Source organism: Rhopalosiphum padi, chromosome 1 (assembly GCF_020882245.1).
Source record: "Rhopalosiphum padi isolate XX-2018 chromosome 1, ASM2088224v1, whole genome shotgun sequence".
NCBI lineage: Eukaryota > Metazoa > Arthropoda > Insecta > Hemiptera > Aphididae > Rhopalosiphum > Rhopalosiphum padi.
In genome coordinates, this window is record NC_083597.1 from 84,444,850 (window position 1) to 84,469,725 (window position 24,876).

The window sequence follows — 24,876 nt, forward strand, 5'->3', positions numbered from 1 at the left end:
AGTTGATTAAAATTAAAAATATTCTACTAAACCACAACTATGACAAATTTCTGGATAATTTTTTGGTTGGCTACACTGAGATTTTATCTTTTTTGTCAACTTTCAGCTGATTTGTCATCAACTCAAGATGTACCACGAAAGAAGTTTACTGCTATACTGCTATAGTGTACAGTACTGACTACTGAGTATATAGTGACAAAGTGCAATAAAGAAAATTGATATTTGTATTTTTTTTTGTTATTATATTTTTTAGAAACAATCGTTTAAAATTATATATCAAACTGTTTTGTCTATTATCGTTTGTAAATCGCGTGACCATCCGATATTATTGTTGATTATGATTAATAATTATATACCGTGCATTTGAAATAGGTATATTTGAATTTGTTGAGTACAACGAAATAAATAATAGCAATGATGTAGTTATGTAATTATCTATAACAAGTTTAGAGCTTGCCAAGTCGGAGTTTTTTTTACGGATTGACAAATTTGCTGTTACCATGGGGACAATAGCTACCGAAGAGTTTGATCTCATGAAGGATTCAAAATATCGAATGTAAGTAGGCTGCTTATCTATAGTTAACTAACTGTATTACAAGATAGGTGTTGATTAATTTTTATTATATATAATCTGGAGTGTCAATTGTATGAGTCATTTAGAGTTCTACAAATGTGTACCTACCTTAATTTGTTAGGTGTACACTGAGTCATTTAAAGTTTTTAGTAATTGATATTATAAAACTAATAATTATTACTGCAATATTTAGAATAAACTGAAATTTGAAAAATTTGTTCTTAGACTGTAAAATTGTTTAATATATAGTGGTCCACAAATTAAATACAGATTAGGGTATAGTTTCCTGTCACTTTTAATAATATTATTTTCAATATATCTTTTTAGTTTTTATCAAACCTATTCATTTTCTATTTTAATTACTTAAAACTTATAAATGTAAGCAAAGTATTTAATACCTATTTATAATTTCATATAGGATATATACTATTTACAAGGTTATTAACTTGAATCAACTTAAAAATATAACAATGCAATTTGAGTAGATATGTTGCCAAATTTTTATGTTCTTAGTTGTGAAAAAATATAACTTATCAAGTATATTATTTTTAATGTTAATCCATATAGCTTTGTTTTGATGGATATTAGTTATATAAGTTATATTTATATTTATAGTTGTGTATTGTTTCTATGCATTTTTGCAGATATTACCTTGTTAAATGTGATTTTCCTTTATTTTATACAAACAATTTTTTGAAATTAGTAAGGTATTAGTGACTAATGAATATTAAATTCAAAATATACCATTTATGTAGTTTGTATGATAGATAATATTTTTGTTAAAGTTTTGATTGTATTTTTTTGTATTATTTATATAGTTACCTACATATTGCATTTGTATATTATGTTATATACTAATTTATTAAAGTTTAGATAATCCATATTATTCTATAGTTCATGTTTAAGTATGGTTTTATTTTTTTATTTTTATAAGTACTAATTACAAAATCTAATTAAGTTTTAAGGCATTGTTCTGTTATATTATATCTCCTAATTATTAGATTATTAAAAATAAAAATAAAAATATTTGCCTTCCAATTACCTATAGTAAAAATAATAATTAATTTGTAGGTGGTCATAACCTATAAAATTCCTTCAAATGAGTTATTATATTTGAAATTTAAATCAATTATGCATCAAAAAGATCCTTTTTCACAAAATGTAATATTGGTGTAACCAATAAAAAACTCAAATTTATAGTTTTTATATAAATAATGGAAGAGTTGAAAAGCTAAGTATTAACACTTACATTTTTGCTGTATAATATTTCTACATAATCATCGCTTATAATTTTTCAATAGCAATTTCATATTGGAACCATTTGAACAAATTCTAGAATTGTGAATGATTCCACAATCGTTGATAAATTGTATTCTAGACTAAATATCAGTTATTATAAATGTTAAATTAATAAAATGCATTGCTCACATTTTGTAGCTTATAGTTATGGTTGTACTGAACTGTGCAATCAATCAAAGAACTTTTACATTTATCTCCCTGATTATTTTTCTAGAATACAAACCTATCAAAATAAAATGTATAGATTAATATAAATCTATACTACAGGAAGAGTTGGATTAACATATGTTCAATAGGAGATTATGCTCCAGGGCGGTATATTTTTTATATTCATATTTCATAAAGTATTATATATAAAATATATACTGTTTTAATTACTCATTATTGATAGGAGGTACTAAATATGTATTACTCTAGTGCAACTTTGATATGTATTTAATCCCGTCTTGACTACAATTAAACATAAAAATTACATAAATACATATAATAAAACAGTATTAATTAAAATTATTTTATTAAAAAAAATTTAACTAGATAATTTTTTACATAATTCAACAAAAAATTAACACCTATCTACCTAGATTTTATTTTTTTTATTTTCAATTTTTTGCTAAATAGCATAACTTAATTAATACTTATGTTTATTAAGACAATATTAAAACAAATAGTACTTAGTTCTTATTAATTATGATAATTAGTTGTCTAATTAATCAGATACATTTGTTTTCTTTATACATTTTATATGACATTATTGTGTATATTATTTATGTATGTCTATTATATATTAGTAGTATCTAATTTTATATATTTTCTGAATTAAATATACTTCAGTATAACATAATTACATGAATTATATACTATTTAATTTTATAAATATATAATACACAATTTATGTAAGTAAGTTGGGGGTCATTTTAATATAGGTATCTGATTAATTACATACATAATTATAATAACCAGGTTTATGTAATTATAATATAATATATAGAATCATTTAAAAAGATAAAACTTGTATAACTGAAATTTTTTTATTTACGATAGGTATTTACATTGAATTAATTATAATAAATTATAAGTGAAAAACTTTTATAATATAATGTGGGCTCTATTTAAAATTAATTTAGTTTTTCAATAATGTTTATTTATATTTTTTTGTGTCATCACTTTTCGTCGTTTTGAGCATTAAAATGGTTAGATTTTTAATTCAAAAAGTGTTTTCTAGTAGCAAATTGGATCTATTTAGTTCATCTTATTATTATTATTTTTTTGAGGGGGTCGAAAGTAAAAAATTCTCAGTACTTTATTTTTAAATGAAAAGTTTTGAGAAAATCTAATTTAACCTAGTTTATTAATAATAGGAAAAAATATTACTTTAAGAGTGGTATAAATATATCATCAAATATACTTAGTAATAAAGGCTGGAATATTATCATTGCTTAGAATTGTTTTTTGAATTCAATGAATTATCATTGAATTAAAATTTAATATATACATTACAATGATTTACTCAATGACAAGATACACTTGACACCTACTGTACAGCAGAATGATTACCAACTTTCCTCCTTTTTATGATTATTTGTTGTATAAATATAGAATATTATGAGGAAAATGATACAAATATTTACAAATTAAATGTTACATTTTGTATAATATGTATATTTTTATGTTTAATATGATTATTTGTTTCGAAATCCAGGTAAAATTAAAAGAGTGACACACTTTTTAATGTTATATTAGTGGTATCCTGTTTTATACATTATTTGAAATAATCTCAAATCATATATTAAATAATTCTAGGTAGTCAAATTATTTATTTACCTATAATAGTATGCTTTTAATATAATCATTTTTAACTATATTATATATGTTAATGATTCGGTTAATATTTAACCAACTGGCTTTTCATCCATTTTTAATAAGTATAGATTATATCCTATAGGTTTAGTGGCAAAATGAGTTTCAGACTTTAGTATAAATCAAATTATCTGTAACAACTATTATCTATTATCTATTTAAAAATATAGTATACTAATTTTTAATTTTGGTTTATATTACAGATAAAAAAAAAACTGTTCTGTTTGCATATTTTTCAGTAAAATTGATTTACAAATAAACCAAATTATAAATTTGTTTCATAATCTCACACATTTAAATATGCTATTTTTGTTTATTATATTTTTGCATATTTTAATAATTTTCTTATTAAAGTGTATATTTTGCAGATTTTTATCTAATGTCATCTATTTAATATTATTATGTATCATGCAGTTATAATACATTTTGACACTAATATGGTTTATTTCAACATTATATTAAGATTAAATTAAATTAAATTATTTTTAATTATTATTAAATAAGTGTATAAAAAATGAAGCTGATAGAAACAAAAAAATATCTATAAAATTTAATAAGCATGTATTTTGTATTTTTTTAAGGTTTTTAATTTATTGTATAATCTTTATTTCTTTGCTCTTATGCTCATTCTCACTGTTATTATGAAATATATATTGTTTATTTTTCTAATAAATGTTAAAAATAAAAGAAAGTTTAACTTATTTATCTTCGGTAATAATGTAATATAAATATAATATTAAATCAAAGAAATAAGTATTAATTTCTCTTTTGGTAATTTTGAGCGATGAATGTATTTTTTTTACAATTATGTTTATTTTTTTTTACTACCTTTAGAAACAATAAAATAATCAAATCATTGACAGAGCAATTTCTGGTCGCAAATCAGATCTATTTGGTAATTTGAAGTCAAAAATAAAAAATTCTAGTTATTTACAAAATAATTAAGAATTTTATTTATTTTGATTGATAAGGTTTTGATATAATTTTTTTTTTTTTTTTGTAATCAAAGGAGTAAAACATGAGTTAAATTCTTTTTATTAAAAATATTTTTTCTTACAGGAACCAAAAATACACACTTTTTTATAGATATTTAAAGTTAAAATTTTGAAAATTTTTCTTAATCTATTTTAATTTAAAAATATTATTTTTTAGGATCATAAGACTGGTTGTGACTGTATATATTATTATTTGCATAATAAAATTACATAAATATTTAGATTTAGTTTTTTTATTAAAATAATTACTTTATTATACCTATTTGTAATATTACGTTTTTTTGTATGTAATATTTTCATTTTGACCAAGATTTACTATTTCATTAAGAATAATTGTGCATGCTTACATTTCTTCACTTTAAGTATTATATAAGTATTTAAAATCAAAACATAACCTTTAAAAAGATTTATTTTTTTTGTCTGAATTTCCTATTTTGATACATTTTTACTAGATAATTAAAGCATTTTATATTAGAATAATTAAGCTCATATTTAAGACAAACATAATATGATATATTTTAAATTTTGGTAGTTACATTTTTAGGTTTTGAAATCCTATATTTTTTTAAGAAATATTTGGTAGTGTAGATAAATTATTTGCTCTATTTTTTTTTATCTTAATGTACATTGGTTCATGTTTTAAAATTGTTTGTTTGATGTTTTTTGTATATATTTTAATAAGTTCTAAAAAAAAAAAATGATTTATTTTTACATTTTAATTCAAATAATAAATTTCTAGAATGTTATTGTATTTAATATTTTAGGTTATAGTTTAATTGAAATTGATTAATGATCAATAAAATAAAAAAAAAAATATATTTCAGAATAAGTGTTTTGTTATTAATATTATCTACAACCTGTGATAACATATTTTATTAATTATTGCAGCCTTATAATATAAGTGTTAAAGTAAATACTCCTAATACATAAATGTTTTTTTATTTCATTGGTATTTGTTATTTCTGTATTATGTAGACCCTGAAACTTAATTGAATTAAGTTAACCTTACTAATTTGTTGTCGAACATTAATTTTAACTTAAAAATAATTATAAAATATTTTTATTTTGAATGTCTTACTACTAGATTTTATGTAAAATAATGGATGTATGGATTTTAGAATCTCTTGTGCTGTTTTTACACATATTATTTAATAGCATTATTTTAAACAATTAAAATTTTGAATTATTTATTATAAATCAATTATTAATATAACAAAATTATCTTGGGAGATCTTTTTGTTTATTCCTCAGTTGTTGTAAAATAACAAACTTTGAAAAGTAAGAAAACCTTTCAAGAGTCTAAAATATATAGTTTTGTTCAAATTGTATTATTATCCTTCGCCTAATTAGACTTAATTAACATTTTATAATAAAATTTTGCTTGGGATAAAAATTAGAATGTATTACTTAATAGGATATCATACTCATATATGTGCTGTCTCTGACTTACTACTGACCTAACCATAGTATAATAAATTTCATATTCAGAAAAATCCATTTTACCTAGTTATTTTTAATATTAAAGTGGATTTATTATCAAATATAAGTGTAAGCATACTAACTAGATCTCCACTTGGCCTATTTATGATATTTTAATTTTGAAATTTTGAAGTTTTATCATTTTAAAAATGTGATTTTTTCTAAATTTTAAAATTCTGTATGGTGTTTTAGATAATATTCTTACGTTTATATTAATAATTAAACATATAGACCAATTCACTTTAATATTAAAAATAACAACGCATTATAGATTCTTCTGAATATATTATGTTTTTTTTAACAATTATGTTATTTTAAAAATGATCGATTTTCTTACGATCAGCAAAAATATTTTAAATCAATACTTTTGTAAACATGATATAGAAATAATTCAGCCTTGAATCTTTTTTTTCTATATAATTGCTGAATGAATGTTGTCAATCCAATTGAATAGCCCTATAATATTGTTACTCATAGTTTTTCACTTTGTATTATTAGTATTATTATGTTTAGAATAATATTTCAGTAAAACTGTTTAAGTGTTGTTGTCTATATACACACCAATTCCAAGGCTGAACTAATAATTATTTTCATTATTGCAATTGTTCTTAAACTGAAACTAATAACATTAATAAAATAGTTTATAATTTGAGTATAATATTTAATGATCTTTAATATACCTACTTGTTTAAATAGATTTATTTTTATTTTTCAGGTATGTTAATGCTGTTGATAAAGCACTGAAGAGTTTTGAATACACTAGTGAATGGGCAGATTTAATATCAGCCTTAGGAAAATTAAATAAGGTAAAAAAATTTTACTTGATAATTACTGAACATTTAATAGATTAACAAATGTATCTATATTATAATAATATTAATATTGATCATTAGGGCCCAAAATTTGATAACCTAAAAATAATTTAAAAAATTCATACGAAAAAAAAATGTTAAAATGACTTATATACATAAAAAATTAAAAAATACCAAAAATGAATTAACATTTTTAAAAACTTACTTTTTATACATTTCATTTATCATAAATTGTAATTAATATTAATTGAATATTAACACACGTGTGCACCGGGCCTAAAACAGTATCTGCATACAGTGAATTAAATAATCGTAGATTGTAACAACAAACGATAAAGATAATGAAGTCGATAATCGACAAGCTAATGGAAACTGAATGTGTTATAATGTGTTAAGGTAGTGAATTATATTAATTTGTAAAAGGAAAGGGAAGGGGTATGTATAAGTACAATTTCTATGATAATTTGTATATATAGTGACCGAACTAAATCATTTTAATAATAAATTAATACAACAAGATTCTTTTTTTCTTTCAATAGTTTATTCGAGACCATTAGACCCACTCTGTTTCTACTATGCTTTGCCGTTGCCTCTCTATCCAACGCTAACTTTTTTCTATCTCTAATTCCTAAGAGCTTCAGATCTTCTCTGTCTCAACGTGCCACGCTGTGTTGGTTGTCCTTTTGGCCCTTTTTGATCTGGATTCCACATTGTGACCTTGTTTACTAATCTATCCTCCATTTTCCACACATGTCCTGCCCAGCTAAGTCTTTGATTCTATAGATAACCTATTGTATTGGTTTCATTAAATAATTAGTTTTGTATTTGCCTTTCATCTATAATCATTGTTTTCGGTATTTTCTTAGAGCAAAAAATGTCATTAGCTTCTTTTTATCTGCCTCTGTTAACGCCTACGCTTCACATGCATATAACACTATATGCCTGACCTAGGCTTTGTATAGCCTAATTTTTGTTCTATATGATGGTAATTTTAACTTGAACAGTGGTACCAGTGAGAAATAGAATTTATTCCCAGCTATTATTCTACGATTGATTTCTTCATGGCTATTTACTCTTTCATAGATTAAGTTTAATATAACAATATTAATGTTCTATTTCATTTTTAACACAAATACAAATCACTGATAACTGTTTAGAGCTTTTATAAATAATAATCATGAATATAAATTAATTGTATTTAAATTATAAAAATAAATATTATAATACTTTTCTATCTATTGATAACAATTTTTAATGACCAGCATATTTCAATTTGGAGTATATTTTTCATAATTGTTCACTCTTACATATATTTTTAATTAAGAAGACGCCATACCCGCATGTTGACTCTGTCTTACTAACGTCCATCATAACAAATTTTCGTTCAATAGAATACATTTGGTGACGTTAGCTTTAATATTAGAGTAAATTTACCTATTATCAAATTTAAAGGTAAGAATATTATCTAGAAAATGACATATAATTTTATTGATATTATCATTTTAAAGTTGTTATATTTTACATAGTTGTAACTCACTTTAAAATGATAATATCAATAAAATCATATGTCATTGTCTAGATAATATTCTTACCTTTAAATTTGATAATAGGTAAATTTACTCTAATATTAAAGCTAACGTCACAAAATGTATTCTACTGAATGAAAATTTTTTATGATGTACGTTAGTAAGACAGAGACAACACATGCGGGTATGGAATCCTCTTAACAAGAAATAGAAAAATATAACATTTTATTATTTACCTCAATAGAGTAAATGAGTTTTTTAATTTTTAATTTATTACATATTGGAATTTTTTCAATGATAATACTCTATACTCTATATAAATTATAAAAAATAAGTCAGCGACCAATTTTTACACAGATACATGGCTTAAGTACACAACAGACGTATAGTTAACTTGGTGCGGATAATAAACAAGTGTTGCCTTACCCTGCTGGGTTGTCTTTTGAACTTGAATAGAGTATAGAGAAATAATTGTGTATTTAAATTTGAATAAAAAAACACATTTGTATATATTTAAAAAATATAAATCCATAATAAATTTTTGTCTTTAATTTATATCTATAATACATGTTTTAAAATAGACATTCATGTATCTAATATATTACTTAGTATTTAAATGATTAATTATAAAACTAATATCCATTGAGTCTATTTGATACAGTTTTTATTATGATGGTGATTGTTGACTACTCGTGTTGTTGATTTTATCAAAGTATTACATATCAGTATTTTAATTTATGCTCTTAGAGTTAGGATTTTTAAAATTAAATACATTTTACACTATTACTTATTTTTGTTTTATATAGCTATTTTACTAATATTTTTATGGTTAAGTTCTATACTATTAATATTTGAACATAATATTAAATTTATTATGCAATAATATTATATTATATTGCTTAGTACTTTATTGATAATACTTGATTATATTCATATAGAATACTCATAAATAATAATATTATTAATTAGCATAGTCATATACTAGAATTTTCCTTACTGTTTTGTTATTTTAGCTATAAAACAATATATTTTTATTCTTATTTCATACTTATATTAAGTTTAATTAAATTTTGAATATTATTTAGTAGTCTAATCCCAATTAATAACATGTTTTATATATAATATTCAACTTTTTATATCACATATATATTTTATACTTGGTAAAAAAAAACTCCTGCCAAAGCTAATCATACTTACTAACCCTTGATTTGATGTAGATATTTTTAGATATTGCATTTGGTGCCACGCCTAACCAGAAATCAATAATAATATTATTTATTTAACAGAATTAGGCTATAGCTATGTGTTATTTTATTGACTGTTAACATTAAAATAGTAAACCAGTGTTACATATGTTTTGAACTTTTGGATAAATATTTACTTTTTACAAATAATAAAATCATATTTTTATTTTATTAGTTATTTCTAAAGGGACCTTATAGTCATAATAAAGTTAAAAGGTCATTATAAAAAGTATAATTTTTCAAGCTATAAAAAAATCAGTTTAATAAATTAAATAGATGTATTTATGCCAAAAAATTTGAAATGCCATTTTTTTTTTTTTTTTTTTTTTATTAAGCTTTGGTAACTATGACCATTAACTGTGAGATTTTTTGTTATGGTAGTGTACATTACAGTAGGTCTTCAAAATACGTGTTTAAGTATATAAGACATAGTTTTGTTTCTTAGAACCCAAATAGTCATCAATCCGATAGCTATAGCTAACAACTCCGGATTCTACCTACTTGAATAAAGCACCATGAGTCCATTTTACTCCACACCATGTTCCTTTTTTATTGATAAACAAACATAATATGTGCATATATATTTAATAACTATGAATTATGTATGTTCTATATTTTATTATTATACAGGTGCTACTAAGTTATACAAGATATCCAGTAATACCACGAGGTATAAAAATCAGTAAACGTCTAGCACAATGTATGCACCATGCCCTTCCTTCTGGAGTTCATTTAAAAGCTCTTGAAACATATGATATTATATTCAAGTGCATGGGAACTAATCGTTTAAGCCAAGACCTCTTTATTTATAGTGCAGGTTTGTTAAAAAAAAAAAAAAAAAAAAAAAAAAACACTGAATAAATATATAAATAATTAAGTTATAGGTATACAATTACATTTTTACAATTTTATAATATTTGAGTATAATAATTTATAATACAAATTTTCTTTAGGTTTATTTCCTGTCATGGGTTATGCTGCAATGAATGTTAGACCAGATCTTTTAAATATTTATGAAAATCATTTTGTACCCTTAGGAGAGAGGTTAATACCAGGATTAAATGGTTTTCTAAGTGGAGTATTACTTGGCTTGGAAGAAGGTTCTGATTTTTTTGACAGGTAAATCTTATAATTAAAATCAAGTATTAAAATACTTAACAATGCATTTTATTCTAGGACAAATCGTTTATTAGACAATGTATGTGCTGGTGTTGGTGCTCCAATATTTTTTAGTCACCTATGGGAATGTTTAGCTAATAATTTAGCAGTTCGACTTCCTGCCATTTTGTACATACTGTCTCGATTTGATCGAAAATTATTAATAGAAAATCAGAGTCACATAATGGGTACTAACATTGATACAATGGTTACTGCTATATGTGCATGTGTACAAGATTCTATGGTTTTGGTTCAAAGAAGTGGTTTAGATTTATTACAAGTTGGATTCCCAATGCATAGCACACAACTATCCAAAAGTGATATGATTCGTCTTATAACAGCATCTTTAGTAACTATACTCCGTAGAGACATGTCATTAAATAGGTATTATATTTTGATATATTTATAATTTAGAATCTGTTAAAAATAGATTATAGCCTATATTTAATTCATTTTTAGGCGTTTGTATGCTTGGCTGCTTGGTAATGAAGTTAATTTAACTTTATTAAGTTCAGACCATCCTTTAGTAAAATTAAGAAAAGCAAGAGAATTAACTACAGTAAAATATTTTGAATTATATTCCAGAGACTTACTTGTACAGGTATTACTTTTTAAAATGGTTTTACTTATCATTTTAAATTAATAATTATTAATGATTTTGTTTAAGGCTATAAAAATTAAACTTCATGAAGCAACTGGTTGTAAGCCGCATGACTTGCGCCCATATAGACTTCTTGTATCTTTATTAGATAAAACTGAAATTGGTCCTGTAATTCTAGATGATATTTTATATGAAGTTTTCAGACTTCTTTATTTATGTTGTCAAAAAGACAACAAAATTGATAAATCATCTGAATTAATAAAATCAGCAAATTTATTATTTAGTTCCTTGGAACCTAAATATTTATGGGAATATACAGGTATTATGTTTTCTAATGCGTGTCAGTCACTAACCAGAGTAGATTCATGTGAAGAAGCATCAAATATTGTTAAATCCGTCGGCAGTGGTGATTTAAGCCTTATTGAAATATGCTCTTTGACAGATTTTCTGTTGGATGCTATATCATTTGAAACTTTTACTGAAACTCCTAGTGAACATTTACTTGAATTATTCATCCATATTGCAAGTACATTAACAGATAATTGTGATATGTTAACTTCAGATCAAGCAAGCACATCATTAATGTTGTTCTTAAAAATACTGTCTAAAGTTCAACCAACATTAATACCACAGACAGATTTAGGATACAGCTCATTGGATCAAACTACAGAGCTGCCAAAAAAAGCCACTGAGCCCGGAAAAATTGTCCAATTAAATGTGGATACACCTAAAATAAGTGGTATAAAAAGAGCTCAGTCTCCAAAACTCAGAACTATATCTGACACGTCAAGTGTTCAATCTGATTCAACAATTATAGCAGATAACCCGTCAATTGATTTACATTCAGATACAACTAGTGGAGTATTTGATGGAGATTCTTTGAATTCAGCTATTTTGATGCAAAATTGTAATCAGAAAGAACAATATAGTATTTATAAATCTTGTATTAAACAGTATGAAAAGTTTTTTGTAACCTTTGTTTATGGTGTACGAGCAAACATTGGTGAAACCAAAGGATTATCAGTTTTGATGGATGCCTTAAAAGTAAAATCGCCACAAGCAACTGCTGAGGATCGAGCAAGAAATTTAGAAGAACTTTTAAAAACTGTGCTTAATTCACAAAAACAAACATTTGATGAAAATTATGAATATGAAGGTACTGATGAAATATCTCCTTTAACTATCCTCAACAATAAACGCAGTGCTGGACTTGAATGGACAAAACCAGTTATGTTAGCTTGTAGAGTATTAGTAGACATATCAACATTTCAAGCAATTCCATTATCTGACTCAATGGCATCATTAGTATCTTCAATTGATATAAAAGACTTAAATAATGATGTTCTACCAGAATGGTTGAAATTAATTATTGTATGTTGTTGTTGGTTGGGAAATACTGCTCCTTCTCTACAACTTGTTACCATTGGAACTTTAGTGGATATAGTTGCACTCTGCCGAAGCTCACAATTGCATTGTAAATCTAACGAATCAAGGAATGGTGTTGTGTCACTAGTCCTCTTACCACTATTGAAACCTTTTCAATTATATTATATTGAATACCACACAAATGTTTTTCACGTGAGTTTTTTTAAATTTATTATTTTAAAGAACTTTATTATAATGATTTATTGTATTTTTTTAGGTTATCGCACATTGGCTTTGGTTTCATTTGGCTAATCCATTATATCAAGTACGCTGTGTTGAACTACTTTATTTATTGCAGAGCTCTTTACACTCAAGTGATATCGTAGAAAACTGTATTGGTATGTAGAATTTGTTTAAATTTTAAAATCATCTATATTTATAATTTATTTTTATTGATATTATAATATTATAGGAGAAGAATTAACATCAAGAAAAGCGTCTGAATTTCATAAGTTAAATGCATTTAGAAAATTTTCACTCTTATGGCATGTAGGCCGAGAACTTGCCGCAAATTCTCAAAATGTTGGAGACATGTTTTACAAGTAAGCCACTTAATACTCTATTATTATTATTATTATTTCTATATTTCAATTATTTATCGATAAATACTTTATGCATTAATTTAGTTTCTAATAGATCAAATTTTTAATTTAGTAAATATATTTATAATACTTTAGAAATTGTTTATTGCTACAAGTTAAAACATTAAATTTTAAACAAAATATTATGTAGATAATTTTCAACAGGCTAATTCATATCCGTATATTTATAATATTTGTATATTTTAAATTATCTGATTCAATTTTTTTTTTTATTATTCATAGATCTATGTTGAAAACATTAGATAATTTAGAACTTGGAGAAAGAAATGCAATAAAAGTAGAAGCGGAAGGATGGCTTCTACACTCTTTATTAAGAGGTGATATTAGCAGATTAATAGATCCTCTTATACTGTTACTTCTTGATCCATGTACATCAAGATTAAGTGTTCTCCATGCCAAAGTTAGTCCAACACAAAATAATGATATACATGATTATTCTGAAACATCTTTAAATGATCCATCTGCCAAAATTTATGCTATTAGTTCAGTTGATGGAAATGTAATGTATCATGTAGCAGACAAGTGTAAACAAGCACCAAAAATTGCTCCTAGCCGCAGTAAACGTGTGTTTGCTATTACAACATTGGCGGAACAGGATTCTTCAAATCTTTTTAGCCGTTATGTTACTGTAAAAAAATGCCAAATGATGACTCGATATGAACCATCATTAGCAGAAATGTCAGAATCTCATCATAAAAATATGTCTTTGCTTCAAAATATTTCTGTTTTTGTCAATCCATTTTCTGTTGATCCAAATATTACTAACAATAATGAATTTGATGAAGATTATTCTGAAGAAAAGAAAGAAAGTTCTCAATACTCCATGGATATGTTGAATAAAATTAAACGATTTAAATCAAATGTACAAAACACAGTACGTCGTTCACCTAAGAGAAAACCAGAAAGTAAACATATTCAAAAATCTGTACAAAGAACTGGATCTTATTCATCCCTTGATTCTATAAAAACTAATCCAGTTATGAATTCTACTACAATGATGTCTTCAATTGATTTATTACACCTATCATCCATATCAGATACAATATTTGCTCGAGTTACTGACGGTGAAACATACCGTAACAATATACGAACATCTGCTTCTGCAACTGATATGAATGGCCATTTTACAGAAAACGAGACAGATTTAGTTCGAAGCTATTCATTTTGTGGAAATGAACAAATCAAAATTGATACAGATGAGTCAACACCTGCTGATGAATATTTTGATCCTTCAAAGTCTGAAGAAACATCTGTTGTACGAGAAGTTCTTAATAGTGTACTAGATGCCGTGGTAGATGAAACAGTTGTGCCTTTAAATGATGAAGAAGATGATGATGATTTAACTGAAGTATCTGAATCAATTAAAGAAGATGTTTCTATGGCTCCACCTGAGTATAATATTGATGGTAATGTAAGAAATATACATTCCCATCTACTGTTATATTGTGGAGTATATGATGTCCAACGTACATTGTATGCTTTCTGTACATTAACAAACATGTTAAAAACGAATGCCCGAGCTCTTTTATGCGCTGCCGCTACTACTTCTGTTCCTGTAAAATCTCAGATACTAAAATTACTTTCTAGACATAGAAAATCAATGTTTGGTAGAGGATTTCATGGAGAAATTGATATGACTGGCATTCCTTATAATCGAGGCAGTAGCATGTATTTAGAATTACTTATATCCATATGTCTTTATTATATACGGAGCTACTATCCTAATTTAGGACAATCTAAAATTACACAAGAAGATATTGCTGGTAATCGTCAAGTACAAATGTCCAGTGTAGAACTGTTGAGTCTTATCTGTTGGGAATTGAGTGGTATTGTGAGGGATAGTGGACGAGGTTTAGCATGTTATTTAGCTGAATTACTCGCAAGATGTAAAGCACAAAAAGTTGCATTGCACTGTTTGTTGAGTAGTGTACTTGAAAATTCTGGTCCTGAATGTAAAGCTACCAGTTTCACTGCAGAAATATTGTCATTTAATAATCATGATCCAACAGATCAAGGATCTGTTGAAGGTAGAATGAATCGTGAGTCTGAAGCATTCCAAGCTTTATTATTAAGACTATTGTTATCACTTATCATATTAGAACATGAAGTTGATAATAGTCGTCATCGTGGTAACAATGTGATGAATGATTCCTATGCAGATTTAGCTGCTGATAATATAGAAGGCACTGACGTACGTTACTTATCTGGCAGACCAATTCCGCTGCAACCAATGTTTGTTACTGCCTTAGTTGCAGCCTTACATCCATCTGCTCGAATGAGACATTCCCACATTAACTGGACATCACTGGTCACATCTTCATTACCATATCTAGGACCTGCTTTGGTGAATGTTGTCTCTGTGACTGTACGACAACTATGTGCAAATATTGAAACCTTAGCAGAAGTGTATGCTGATAACACCAAAAATGTTAATTTGAGGTAATCATTGTTTTTGTAAATAAATTGACTAGTTCCTTTTTTTATTCTCAATTATATAACTAATAACTATGAAATTATGTACTTCAGGTTACCAGCAGATTATGCAATAACACAATTGGAAGCTCTTACTGTCTTATGTCATTTTTGCCTCCTTGATACTGGTCAACCATTTAACCATCCTTTAGATCATAATTCTATGACAAATTCAAATACTCCAGCTCAGTTATTTAATAATCTTGTTCATGTCTTTATCCCATCTCCTCTTTTAGCTGTGAGTAATACATCATTAAATTTTTTTATTTAGTATTTAATATTAACAAATAAATTAATAAATGTTTTCATTTTTGCTATTCTCAAAGCTTCAAGATCAATCATCTAATGATGAAACTGAACCACAGTTAGGAGCGAGGAGATCTTTATTAGCAATTTTGCCAAGGATTGTAGCAAGTGTTTCATTATTGTGGAAAGCACTTTGTACTGGAAAACAAAGGTAAATATCATCGTGCTTTTTACCTACTATTTGTGCTAACTTTAGTAGTATTATTACTTATTTGTTATATAATACCTAATTTCATTCATTACAGTGAAAATAATGTTGCTGGATGTCCAAGGTTAGTTAAAGGCCAACTTTTAGATTTATTAAGTCCTATAGCAGAATACCATGGCAATAGTTTTCTAACAGCATTTTCAATTGTATGGAAAGAGAGACGATCACGTGCATCTGTATTATCATCAACTGTAAGATCATACATTTATTTAGAAAAAAACTAAATCACCATTTTATTAATTTAGTTTTAACATTTTTATTCATTGTTTTCAAAATAATATTATTGTACCTATATTTAAGTCCAATGATACCTAATCGGTTGACACAAGTCTATGTTGTGATTATATTATTAATATACAAGCAAAACATAAAAACTATAAAATTATATTCTTTTTTTTAGATTGTCCCCGAAGCTACAGAAATGCAACAAGTTTTAGTACAATTATTGAGTTCAATTAAGTCCATGCCATTAGATTCATTAATACAGACTATTCATCAAGTTGTCAAACAACCATCATTAAGTCAAGTAATCATAATTTTAAGTGACTTATATATAGATGTTATTAATATTTGTATAATATTTTTAGGCCGGCCAACAAGATACTCAAATTAGTATTGAAGTGAGTGTACTGGAATTATTTGTTCATTATGTACAACTTGCTCCTGGTCATTACTTAGCAGAAACATGGCAATCACTTCTTGGATTGCTTAAAGAAGGAATAACATTGTCACCTCCTTCACAATTTATGTTATTATCAGTGTTAAGCCAGTTTGTACATAGAGCTCCTGCTCCATTAGCTGATCGCAAAGACCAAAAAGATCTCCAAGATATTACTGCTAAGGTAAATTAAAAAGTACAGTTAAATGTTAAATTGTTTGAAGCGTACTTATCAATTAGTGGTATTATATAAGTCAATCATTTTTTTAAATAATTTAAAATTCTTTGAATGCTTCAATAAAAATTAAATCATACAATATGAGAATGCTATTTATATTAATATATTTTAATGAAACACATTATAAAAAATGTAATTCATGATGAAATTTTTTCTTTGATCATTTTTTAAGATGGTTGAAAGCTGTTCTCAAATAGCTGGAGCTTGTTTAGAACAGAGTTCATGGTTAAGAAGAAATGTTTCTGTAAGAGAAGATGAATTATCTGCAGCAAATTCTATTACTGAAAAAGATATAGAAAAAGGTAAAATTAATAATATATTTTATAGGTTTTTTTTTCTTTATACATTTATAACTGAATTATTTTAAATTTTTCAATTGTACAATTAAATATTATATTATACAATGTTTTTCAGTTGGAAGCGGCAGTGGAAGCAATGCTCAATACAGTATACCAGCCCAAAATGTGTTAGCCCAACTTCTTGCACCCTTGTTAGACATAACATTTGGTAATCAAGAAAAAGAAAGAGTATGTACAATACTCACAATGATAATGTATAATGTAACTCCTTATTTAAAAAACCATACGTAAGTGTTTGTTAGCTAATTAAATTAATATAATAATATGTATATTATTATACAATATTTAATGTTTTTAATTTGTATTTTGTTTATAAAAATGTAGTAATAAAAATATGCCAAGTTTTCATGCGTGCTCTCAAATTTTGGCCAGCATTAGTACATATCAATATACACGAAAGGCTTGGAAGAAAGATGCAATGGAACTTTTACTTGATCCAACACTATTCCAAATGGAAGATCGCAGTATTCAGTATTGGAAAATTATAATTGATAATTTAATGTCTCAAGACACAACAACATTTAGAGATTTTATGGGTATATTTTTATTTTTCATGTTTAATTAATAGTTATTATTTATTTTTTATATGTATTTATATATCTAGGTCGAATCAATATGAACCAAGCAAACACCTTAAATTTATTTTCAAATAGAGAACAAGAATGTGAGCAGAGGGCCCAATTATTAAAAAGACTTGCATTTGTTTTGTTGTGTAGTGAGAAAGACCAGTTTCATAAACATGTTCCTGAAATTCAAGGTTAAATTTAAAAAAAAAAAATGCTTCTATTTCAAAGATTATTTTTAAAATTATTTTTATTATTTATTAAATAGAAAGATTAGTTGACACTCTTCGTATGCCTCAATCAGGACCCGGTATTCACGCTCAAGTGTTTCTATGCTTTAGGGTTTTACTCTTACGTATGTCTGGTCACCACATAACTTCTATGTGGCCAATAATAGTTAGTGAAATGGTTCAAGTTATGATTCATATTGAACATAATTTAAGTACAGATTCAGAAGAGTTCAGGTATGTAATAACATCATTAATATTAAGTATTATTTTATGGTAAAAACTATAATCTTTATTTTCCAACTAAAAAATATATTGTTTTCTGGGGTGTGTGGCTGATCTTCCATTTTTGGCTTATGGCAGGCGAAATACCAGGTATGTTTTATGTATGCTTATTGCCAGTTTGTTATGTGCTTTTAACATTTTTGTATATTAACATAGTTCTAATAATTATTTTGAAATCTATTACCAAGGTTAAGTCAATGTCGCTGCTTGAAGGTGTCTTGGGTTAAATCTTTAACTGATATTCTTCTTTATTTCTCATTTTTAGTAAAAGTATTGAAAATAAAATAAAAACTAATAATGCTAATGATTAAAAAAAAATTAATCAGTGTTTCTTTTTTTCCATTCTTCCAAAATATTTCCAATTCTTTATTTCCTTACTCATTATTATAGTAGTGAAGAAATTAATATGGCTGATACCACTCTTAAATCAAATTCATCTTCAAGACGAAGAAAAAAATGGAATCATCGAAACAAGTATAGCTTGCAACCTGAGAAACAGAGTTCATCAAACTCTAGAAAATCTACTGTCATTGCCAACCATACAATTGAAAAGTAAGTTCTAATAGTGAACAAAACATCAATTGGGGAAAAAGAACACTTTTTAGTTTTTATGTGCATACTCTGCAACAATGTCTATAGGTTATATTTGTAAAAAAAAAAAAAAAGAAAAGAAAACTCATATGAATTTATTTTTATTAATTGCCTTTAACAATATATAATATTGACTTGACCTTGATCAATAATTTTAGTTTGGTGTGTGGAAGTATGCAATTTTTTTTAGCTATATTAATTGCCTGTAGAATTATTTAATATGTTTGAATTTATTTTAAAATAATTGGAATATAAAACCAAAATATTTTAGTACTAAATTTTAGAATGGTTTGTAGGTTAGAAATTATACCTTATAATTTAATATTTAATAATTAATTTGGTAATTACTAATTAGTATTTAGTACTATTTACACATATTAAACATGTTAGTGGTAATATTCATAGTTTTATATTTTATAAATGAACATTAATGTATAACACTTGATTTGAATTTATCTTTAATAAACAAATTTATATTTTTAATTATGAAATAAATATATATAATACATAAAGATAGATTTAAAAAAACTATTAAATTTAATGGATGATTTTTGATTTTATTTATTTGCCAATGGATGAATGAATCATTTTTAAACTTTAATTTAACTAAACCAGTAGATTCTAACCTTTTATAAGTATGGCCCTAAAATGTTAACTTTATACTAACCTATGTTTGACTTTTTGTGACCTTTAAAAAAATCATAATTGCAATTATAATTCTCATTTAATAACATTAAATTAAAGTATAAAATAAAAAATAAAAATAATAGAAATTACACATATGAGTATATTAATTATTTATAATGTTTTTATAATGAATTTTGTTATGAATCTTTAATTATTAAATTTTTTTTTTCTTGTTCATGAAAAATTATTGAAATTTATAAATAAATTAATAAAAATAAAATTAATAAATTTGAAAAATTTAAATTAAGCCACTATAAAAACTGTGACCTGTGATTAGAAACTTCTGAACTAAATAATAGAAATCCATACAAGTCCAATGAATTAATTCTTTAAAAGCAATAATCTATTTGTTTCCTTGATATTGACTATTAATTGTATTTATCATTTATATTTATAAAAATCTTATAAGCAAATTTGAATATTTGATACATCAATTTTAATTAAAATTTAATTAAATGAGAAAGTATAACAAAATCACTTAATAGAAGTATAATTAGGTAATAAGTTAATTTTAAATATAACTATTTTCAAAAAAGAAAGTGTGTATATATATATTAAAATTTTAAAACTAAATAACTAGCTAATGAGTAATATTATATGAATTTATGCTTTTGGTTATAGCAGTTAGCATAATGCATGATTAAAACTATTTCATACAGCTTAATTGGTTTTTGTTGATCGAAAGTAGAAGCATGAATATAAATATTACTAATTAGTTATTAAAGTTCATTATACTTAAGTTCATACATTATACATATTGTGTTATATTTATATATATACATATATTTTTTAAGCATGCAAATCATACTTTGGGATGAGAAGGATACCTTTCCTAGGCTTAATTGATACACTTAATATTATGACCCGAAATTAAAATTTAGTTTTATTATAAGTATAAATTTTGGATACCTATTAACAAATTAATTAAACATCAATAGTATAGTTTTTATTTATAGACATTTTTATTTAAATTTTTAAAATAAACCCAAATTATCAAAATGTAATTATAAATATACTCCATATTTTAATCTATTTATTTTTAATTATTAAAAATTAAAATTTTCATTTTAGCTTTTATAATTTGTGTAAAATGTTTAGTCTTTGTTTAATGGTATATTTAACTAAAAAAATTAAAAGCTTTAAATTAAAAATTTTTATTTATTCATAAAAAAGTCTAATAATTTAATATATTCTTTAATTATAAATAAATAAAATAATGAAGTTCAGAATCTAAAATCACTGTTCTAACTTAATTTAATGTATATAATGCTTAAAATATACTGTTCATATCTATTAACATTTAATATACTTTATTTAACATATTCACAACATGTTATACATTGGAGTATGTAGTACAAATTTGATGATTGGATAATAATGAATTGAAAAGGGTGTATCAATATATGTTTGTCAATAACAGTAATTAAAAAATATATTGCTTAACAAATTTGTTTATTTCTAAACTTTATTTTAGCAGAAAATTAAAACTGTTGTTTTCTAGTTTTCAAAGAATTTATAAAATTTTAAATACTAATAATAGCTAATTTTCAAAGAAAAAAATTATTGATAATCATTATTTAAAATAATGTAATTATTTATTTATCATAAGTATTCAACCAGTAGTGTAAGTTTTAAAATTGTTATAGAAGTAGTAGGTGTATATTCAAGTGGTAGAATTATATTTGATTAATTAATTAATATATTTATATTATTAAACATGTAAATAATTATTCAGTTGGAAATGTTTTTAAAGAATTTTGAGTTTTAATTAGATTGAACTTGTAAACTAAAATTAATAATAATAATACAAAAAGTGTATATTTCATAGTCATTAATTTAAATACTATGTTTTGTGAATTTCAGTTCACATATACGACTGCTTTCGGGACTTGATTGGACATGGGTGGTTAACAGCAACAACGGTCTTCATGCCAGCAGTAATCCACAATGGTTGCAACTTCAACTAGCCGCTGTTAAACTTCTAAGTGTTGCCATTCAACTTCCTGCCGATATTCTACCTCAATTTCAAATGTAAACTTAATTCATGATTACATTGATTACAAATTATGTGCCTAACATAAAAACATGATTTTTTTAGGTACAAGTGGGCTTTTGTTGGACGACCTGAACTATCACAAAACGAACAGAACCCAGTAGAATTTGTTCCTCATGTTTTAAGGATAGCAAAGATTATGGATTCAAAAGTAATTTTACTATATTATAAGATAACATGGATATAGATATTTAATAATTATATTAAATTATATTTTTTAGTATGGGAGTCCAATAGAAACATACCCAGATACCTTGTTGCCAACTGGTTCAACAGCTCGCTCATTGCAAGACCTTCATCCTTTTTTTTCTGCTCTAAGCTCTGGCGAGCCACACCCATCCCTAGACAGTTCCATTAGTCAACTAGAGCAAGAGCTTGAGTTGGATTTCCTAGAGCCGATACCGTCCAGATAGGCTGATATTAGTCCGCCTGAATTCACCGTACCTACGACAAGCTGTGATGTTGTACATGTATATAAAATTAAATTATAAAAAAATTAATATTGTTATTTTTGCAATGATCGTTTTAATGTGAAAAAATATTATTATTATTATTATTATTATTATTATTATTGTGGTTTTCCTGATTGTTAAAGTTTTTCCTTTTTTTTTATTTAAGTTGGTGATACGATCATTCCGTTCTAATTAGTAAGAGAACACACATTTTAAACTGCAAACCTCCTAACATTGTAATTTTCTTTTTACAACTACTTAAGTATATTTATTGTAGCAAAAAAAAAAACCACTTGCTTTAAGCACATAAAACATTAACTTATTAAATTATATGTTACCTGTTATTGTTGTTAAGTTTGTCGTATTGTAGGACCTCGAGAAATATTGTATGTATAATGATGCAATATGATATTATTAAGTTGGTATAAATAATTAATATTTTAATTTGATATTATTCAATAGTCTTATTCTTCATAAATAGGCTTAAATATTTTATTTGTCATGTACATTGTAAAAGTAATTTTATTAATTAACTAAAAATCCATGGATGTATTCCTTAAGACACCTTAGGTATTTTGACATTATTCAGTTAAATTTCATTATGAAAATTGTAAAATGGTGATTTTCTAGTACAATTTCATCCATCGTTTTCTTTTTCCTATCTTAGAAAAATTGATGATTTTTTTTATAGTATTAAAACAATTGACACATTAAAAAGTATATAAATATTTTTTTTTATTTTTTATTTTTGTTTATTTTATGTTTTAAATGTTCCAATTATTATTCCTTTATAATAAATTTTGTATTAAGACGATGCTACACGTGTATAAATTCGTTCATGAAAACCGTTTCACGCGGGAAAAAATCGTAAAAGCTATAACTATATAAGAAACAAAATTTTCACCATATAATAAAAAGAACATGGACTATGCAACATCGTTTTTAATTTTTCGACATCACTTCTATAAAAAAAGTTCTTATCGTTTTGAAAATCATTATTTTTATGTTTTTCAAACTGTCAAACAATTTTTAGTAATGATATCTAAAAAATTAAAACAATTTTGCGCAATCAACGTTCTCTTTTTTGTAGTGTGAAAATTTCGTTTCTTGTAATAACTGTAGCCTTCATGGTTCTTTCCTGCGTGAAACAGTTTTTAAGTGGGTAAGTATTTCAATTTTTTACTGAGTGTACTGCTGCCTTACGGTTGTTGCGACAGTGAATACAGTTTCTCCACCACGATAAACTGAAATTATATTAGCCCGTAATTTATGTCTTGCTGGGCGCTATAAATTATCGGCATTTAGCGCATGTTATAATTTCAGTTTCGATATGAAACAATTTAATTTTGGTGACTACCTACTAAATATATGTAATTACCAACGAAAGGATTTTGTATTAAAACTCATCTTCTTCCATTTTCAATGTTCATAGTTCATATGGTTTAATATTTCCATATTCATGGCATTTAATTTCATATTTTATACCTACTTTAAAATCGTCATCAATTAATGCCATCATATGCAATATTGCTTAAATTACCTAGTTCACACGTATTCAGTTGCGTGTCATACATGTGTGCAAATGCCACGGGCCCTCGGCCCTCAACGTTCCACAAAAAAAATAAAAATTAAATAAATACAGTTGGTATGTACGAAAAAGTAAAAAAATTGTTTTCAATTTCAAATGGTTCTCATTTTCTCAATCTTATATCAGTATATCATTGTTATAAAATATAAATTTATATATATCTATATTATTTAGAATAAAAATATGTAGGAGGGGCCTTTTGTTAGTTTTGCACACAGGCCCATTTTTGGGATAAACCACCACGTATTATTAATGCAAAGTTATCGAATATCTTAATTTTTAATCGTTCGTGGAGGTAGATCTAATATAAAAAATATACTAAACGACTGTTGTGCAAATACAAGAAAAAATGTGATGACATGGTGAAAATGTTATGTCGAGATCCGTTTTCATCGCCCAATTGACTATCGTAGAAAATTATCGGATTTGTAGTCGAAAACCGTTTGAGAATAGTGTTTTTTTTTTTATAATCTTCGAAACTCGAGTTCTTTTCGACTAATAATTTCGATACCCTTGACTCTTGAGAACACTACCAAATGCTGAAATGCCAATATAATCTTATAGTATTATAATTTAAAATATAAATAAATGCAAAAACAGATCAGTGGATTTCATAA

At 25.1% G+C, this 24,876-nt stretch overlaps 1 protein-coding gene across 7 annotated transcripts; it reads left to right on the forward strand.

Moving 5' to 3' along the window:
* Positions 1 to 133: 133 nt before the first annotated feature.
* LOC132927498 (protein dopey-1 homolog) lies at positions 134 to 23,015 on the forward strand. Of its 7 annotated transcripts, none has more exons than XM_060992133.1 (26): positions 135 to 372; positions 446 to 556; positions 6,920 to 7,010; positions 10,417 to 10,603; positions 10,740 to 10,905; positions 10,963 to 11,328; positions 11,404 to 11,545; positions 11,612 to 13,123; positions 13,188 to 13,308; positions 13,383 to 13,512; positions 13,795 to 16,011; positions 16,099 to 16,282; positions 16,371 to 16,501; positions 16,596 to 16,749; positions 16,959 to 17,084; positions 17,146 to 17,400; positions 17,627 to 17,756; positions 17,869 to 18,040; positions 18,138 to 18,349; positions 18,418 to 18,570; positions 18,645 to 18,840; positions 18,967 to 18,978; positions 19,279 to 19,440; positions 22,030 to 22,197; positions 22,265 to 22,370; positions 22,441 to 23,015. In XM_060992133.1, exons 2-26 carry the CDS (start codon positions 501 to 503, stop codon positions 22,630 to 22,632), a joined length of 7,341 nt encoding a protein of 2,446 aa, XP_060848116.1. In that variant the 5' UTR covers positions 135 to 372; positions 446 to 500; the 3' UTR covers positions 22,633 to 23,015. The 7 variants fall into 7 exon arrangements, with proteins under 7 accessions (XP_060848385.1, XP_060848439.1, XP_060848116.1 ...); XM_060992068.1 differs by having other exon boundaries at positions 451 to 556; XM_060992210.1 differs by having other exon boundaries at positions 135 to 556; positions 19,282 to 19,440.
* Positions 23,016 to 24,876: the final 1,861 nt, after the last annotated feature.

Coding starts and splice junctions, on each gene's coding strand:
- LOC132927498 (XM_060992133.1), top strand. CDS start 501: ATGGGGACAATAGCTACCGAAGAGTTTGATCTCATGAAGGATTCAAAA. Junction 7,011..10,416: donor CCTTAGGAAAATTAAATAAG/GTAAAAAAATTT, acceptor ATTATTATACAG/GTGCTACTAAGTTATACAAG. Junction 22,371..22,440: donor CAAAGATTATGGATTCAAAA/GTAATTTTACTA, acceptor TATATTTTTTAG/TATGGGAGTCCAATAGAAAC.